The sequence below is a fragment of the Agelaius tricolor genome, unplaced genomic scaffold, assembly GCF_023055355.1.
Source record: "Agelaius tricolor isolate 1412-34295 unplaced genomic scaffold, bAgeTri1.0.p SCAF_78, whole genome shotgun sequence".
NCBI classification, from domain to species: Eukaryota; Metazoa; Chordata; class Aves; order Passeriformes; family Icteridae; genus Agelaius; species Agelaius tricolor.
This window is the reverse complement of record NW_027269338.1, coordinates 33,133-37,711: the sequence shown is the minus strand read 5'-3', so window position 1 is coordinate 37,711 and position 4,579 is coordinate 33,133. Positions and strand designations below refer to the sequence as shown.

General features: G+C 57.5%; 1 protein-coding gene across 2 annotated transcripts; it reads left to right on the top strand.

The window, feature by feature from the left end:
* The first annotated feature begins 379 nt into the window (after positions 1–379).
* Positions 380–3,458, top strand: LOC139585432 (damage suppressor protein-like). 2 transcript variants are annotated; one of them, XR_011677073.1, is made up of 2 exons: positions 380–1,462; positions 1,713–2,374. XR_011677073.1 is itself a non-coding variant. In XM_071418188.1 (2 exons), exons 1-2 carry the CDS (start codon positions 873–875, stop codon positions 2,378–2,380), a joined length of 600 nt encoding a protein of 199 aa, XP_071274289.1. In that variant the 5' UTR covers positions 380–872; the 3' UTR covers positions 2,381–3,458. The 2 variants fall into 2 exon arrangements, 1 of the variants encoding a protein (XP_071274289.1); XM_071418188.1 differs by having other exon boundaries at positions 2,371–3,458.
* The last annotated feature ends 1,121 nt before the right edge of the window (positions 3,459–4,579 follow it).

Genomic DNA, 4,579 nt, shown 5'->3' with positions numbered 1-4,579 from the left:
ACGTAACACATCACTGTCCGGTCTAAATATGCGTGTGAATAGAACTAGGAAAACTAGAACTATCAAATTTATTTCAAGAAGGCATGAAAGAAAGGGGGCTTATTTGGTTCTTGTTTGGTAAGAGGCAGGTTTTTGGCATTTATTTTTCGAGGAGTTTTTGGGGGGGATGGCCCCTGTTCTTTTTTGCCGCCTTGGCCGCCCGCAGGCCCAAGGCGCGCGGCGCCCCCGGCTGGGGTGGGCGGCAGTGCTGCCGCCTTGTGGGCAGAGCGCGGTACTGCAGCCCGGCGCCGCCGCCAGGCAGCCCTCTTGGGCGTGGCGCGTGGCGGAGTTTGTTTGACCTTCTGAAAATGGCGGCGAAAAGGGCGGGAAACTGGAGGACCCTGGTGTGTCTATGCGGACTGCCTGCACGGAACACCGACGCCGGCGCAGCCCCGGCGGGATTTTTGTGGCGTTTTAGGTGTACCCGACACGGGCTGTGGGGTCAGCGGCGCCGCGGGCGGGCGTATTTTGGCGTGTTTCTGACCGGCATGTGAGTAACCGCCTCTCTCGCCCGAGGGGGGGTCCTCTCTTGGCCGCCATGTTGGGAGTGGCGCGTCACCACTGTCGCGGGAGTTTGTTTGACCTTCTGAAAATGGCGGCCAAAAGGGCGGGAAAGCGGAGGACCCCGGTGTGTCTATGCGGACTGCCTGCACGGAACACCGACGCTGGCGCAGCCCCGGCGGGATTTTTGTGGCGTTTTAGGTGTACCCGACACGGGCTGTGTGGTCAGCGGCGCCACGGGCGGGCGTATTTTGGCGTGTTTCTGACCGGCATGTGAGTAACCGCATCTCTCGCCCGATGCGGGGGGGGGGGGGGGTCCTCTCTTGGCCGCCATGTTGGGAGTGGCGCGTCACCAATGTCGCGGGAGTTTGTTTGACCTTCTGAAAATGGCGGCCAAAAGGGCGGGGATATCGCGGACCCGGGAGTCTGCCGCCCTGTGGCCAGAGCCCGGTACTGCAGCCCCCCGAGCCAGCGCCCTGCCCCTCGCCGCTGGCTGCCGGGGGCGGGGCAAGGGCGCGGCTGCCGAGCGAGGCAAGGGCGAGGGGCGGGAGCGAGGGGCGGGGCGGGAACGAGGGGCGGGCGGGGCGGGAGCGAGGGGCGGGCGGGGCGGGCTCGGTAAATGGCCGGGAGGGGTGAAAGACGTTCAGGAGTGCAAAAGGGACACGATGGCTGAGAAGAATGGCCGGGGGGGGGGGGGCGCGGCCCGGCGGGGCCGCTTTCGGCGGGCGGCGGAGGCGCGGTCGCAGCGCTCCGCGGGCCGGGGGCAGCGAGCGGGGGCGGGCGAACGCTGTCGGAACGGGAACGGGGCTGCACCCCCCCCGAGCCCGCGCACGCGCCTCTCGCACGGCGGAAGCGACGGCGGGCCGGAAAATCCCGGCGGGGCGGCGGCGCTGCCCGCCCTTTCTGCCGCCAGCTTTGCAAGGTAAGACCGCCCGCCCCGTCCCGCCCCGCCCCGTCCCGCCGCCCTCCGGTGTCTGTAAACAGACGGACTCCCTCTGGCTTCCCACTTCTCCGTGCTGGAGAGTGGGAGAAAGGTCCGTGCTGCTTGCCGTGTCCTCGGTGGGCAGAGAGCTCTGACCTTGCCTTGCATGGGCTGCTGAGGATTGGATCCTTGGGGATGTGCTTGGATGCATTTAGTGACCTTTACAGATTTCTTTCCCCGCTTTTTTCAGTTCCCAGAATCATGGAAGAATTCAGGTTGCAAGGGGCTCTAAAGATCACCTCATTCCAAGGCTGCTGCCGCCGTGGGCAGGGACGTGCTTCCATAGAGCAGCTTGCTCAGAGCCTCATCGCAGAGCACCGACGGGCCTTGAACACTTGCAGCGATGGGGCAGCCCCAGGACCTCTGAGCAACCTGTGCCCTGTGCCAGCCGGGTGCCAGAGGAGGAAGGAAGCCCTTCCCACCTGGAGCAGAGGCTGCGTAGCCTTGTGTCACCGAGCGTGTGAGACAGAAAGGCCCTTCCTTTCTGGAGGGGTAACAACACTCAAAGCTCTTTCTCGGGACAAGCCGAGCAATGGAAGGCCAAAGGAGCCTTCAGTTCTTCCAGCAGCTTTGGGAACAACTTGAAGGAGGAGCAGAGCTGGCCTGGTGCCTGCCGGCTCTGCAGGCAGTGGGCATGGCGAAGCTGCAGCTGCATCTGTCTTCTTGGCTGAGGCTTTATAAATGAGGCGCTTTTCTGTAGTTCCTTTTCAGGCATGACGTGCAAGTTGCCCCTAGAAGTCCAAAGGCAGCTGTTTTCTTAGCAGAAGGAAGTCAGGAGGAGGCAAAGCCAGCAGCTAAGTCTGGATAAAAAACTTGGCTAACCTCTTTTCCCCCCCTCCTCCAAACAGGCAATTGTGAAGCACTCAGCAGAGATCTGCCCGGGAGGAAAAGCAGAGCCAATCTCTGAGAAGAAGGGACGTGCGAGCTCTGGCGAGGACGGCTGCTCCCCCTGGCCTTGGTGTGGGACCTCCTGAGCTGCCATTCCTGTGGTGGGAGTGTTCCTCCTCTCCTCCGGCCAAGCCAGAGACCGCCTAGGGAAGGAGCAGGTAAGGTTGAAGTACCGAGGTCTCCCAGGTAAGAAGTGACACGGCCAAAGGAAATGGCCTCAACTTGCAGCAGGGAAGGCTTAGATTGGATTGGAGGGAAAATTTTTTCACTGAAAGGGTGCTCAGGCATAGGAGCCCAGGGAAGTCCCCATGCCTGGAGACATGTCAAGGATGTCAAGATGTGGTGTTTAGGGACCTGATTTGGGGGGGCAGCAGCTGGGCTCGATGTCCTTAGAAGGCTTTTCCAACCGCAAGGATGTTACGGATCCTATGGTTCTGGAAAGCCTTGACCCCTCTGGCTCTAGCACAGCACCTGGATGCTGACAAAATGAGGCTGGTCCTAGAGCCTGGAGGTCCCTGTGCCACAGGGAGAGGACAAGCCGGTGTCACCTGCAGGGAGGGTCTCGTCCCCAGAGAGCCGTCAGTGACTCCGTCCCTGCCCGGGGCTCTGGGTGCGCCCTCGGGGGGCGGGGGACGACACCTGCCCTCGGGTGTCCCTCTGGGCACCTGGGAAGGGAACCAGGTCCATCCGTGCGGCAGCTGCAGGGCTTGCAGGCTTTGGGGCTTTGCAGCTGTGTGCCTTGTCACAAGGTGGCAGGGACGTGACACTGCCTGGCAACGCTGCTGGCCTCGGATCCTTGCTGCTCTCATCCTTATCCCATATGGATTTAGCAGCAATCTTCTGTCTTTGCTTTCAAACTGTCCTTGGGAGAGTTCCAAGAGAGGGTCATTAGTTATTTCAAAGCCTACATCTTTTACCTCTTGGCACTGAAGAGAAAAGACACAAACCTGCTTTGCATCCTTCTGCCTGGAAGTCATTGTGACACGGGGAAGGGAGGAAGGGGCTGGCCGGGGTCAGCCTCTGCTGAGCCTCAGCTCTTGCTGCTCCTGCTCACAGGGTAAAGCCAAAAGCTGTCGTGATCAAAAACGCAGGCCGCCCTTCTGACCTGAGTCACAGGTGCCGTTTCTTCTGAATGAATCAAGGTGGGAAATCATTCTTGGAGCTTCAGAAGAAAAAAAACCCCAGAACCGTAGGTACGTTTGTAAGAGTGTGTATGTACGTACATTTCCTTCGATGAAGAAGAAAATCTTAGAAATATCATGTCACGTCTGACTTCCTAGAGAAGATCCTGAACTCTGGGCTTCTGAAAGCAAATGGCTGTGCATTTATAGGAGCGTTTCCCTTCTTTTTATGTGCCTCCCCCAGTCATCTTCTACCCTTGCCCTCGGCAAGGAGAGCGCGGTGATTTGGCTGCTCCGCTCTGCCGAGGTTGTTGCAGGCTGTGTAGCAGGGAGCGAGGCCTTTTGTGGCTGCTCATCAGACATTTTCCTACAGCCTTCTCCCTGCAATGGTAAAATGAGACTTGTGTTAGCGAGCAGTCAAGTAGAGCAGGTAACATTAGAAAAGAATTGTTTCTGAGCTGCTGTTCACTAGCACGTGTTTCCCCTTTCCGGCAGAGCGCGCATCATTGCGGGCTTGGGATCGATTGAAATGTGCTAAGGAAACCAGCTCTGGGGAGGGAGGGAGGGAGGAAGGGAACTGCTCTCCTAACATGTCCCAATTCTTCTGTCAAACTCATCAGGGCAGGACAGCGTTCATACTGAAAGTGTAAGAAGATGTGGAGGGAGACAGAGAATCTGACAGGAGCACCGGACTCACAAGTGCACGAATTTTGCTTTTTGCTTGGATTCAAACTCGGAAGTTGTAAGGAATTTGGGAAGGAAAAGGGACATTTCAGAAGGAGAAGAAGAAAAAGAAGTTGTTGTTGTTGTTGTTACAGCCCTGGCAAAATCTTTGGTTCTAGCTAATAAAGGAAGCTAGTTGAAATAAAAAAAAAGAAAAAAATGGGTTTTTTTTCCTTCGCTGTTGTATTCGTTGGTGGGTCGTTATAGGGTGTGTTGTTTTATTTCTTGGTCTTATTACCTCTGTGTAAATAGTTTTTTGAGTGAAGCTCACTTTCTGTACGTGTTGGTTTGTATTTGAGGTAGGATTAATTTCAAGAGGTTTCTT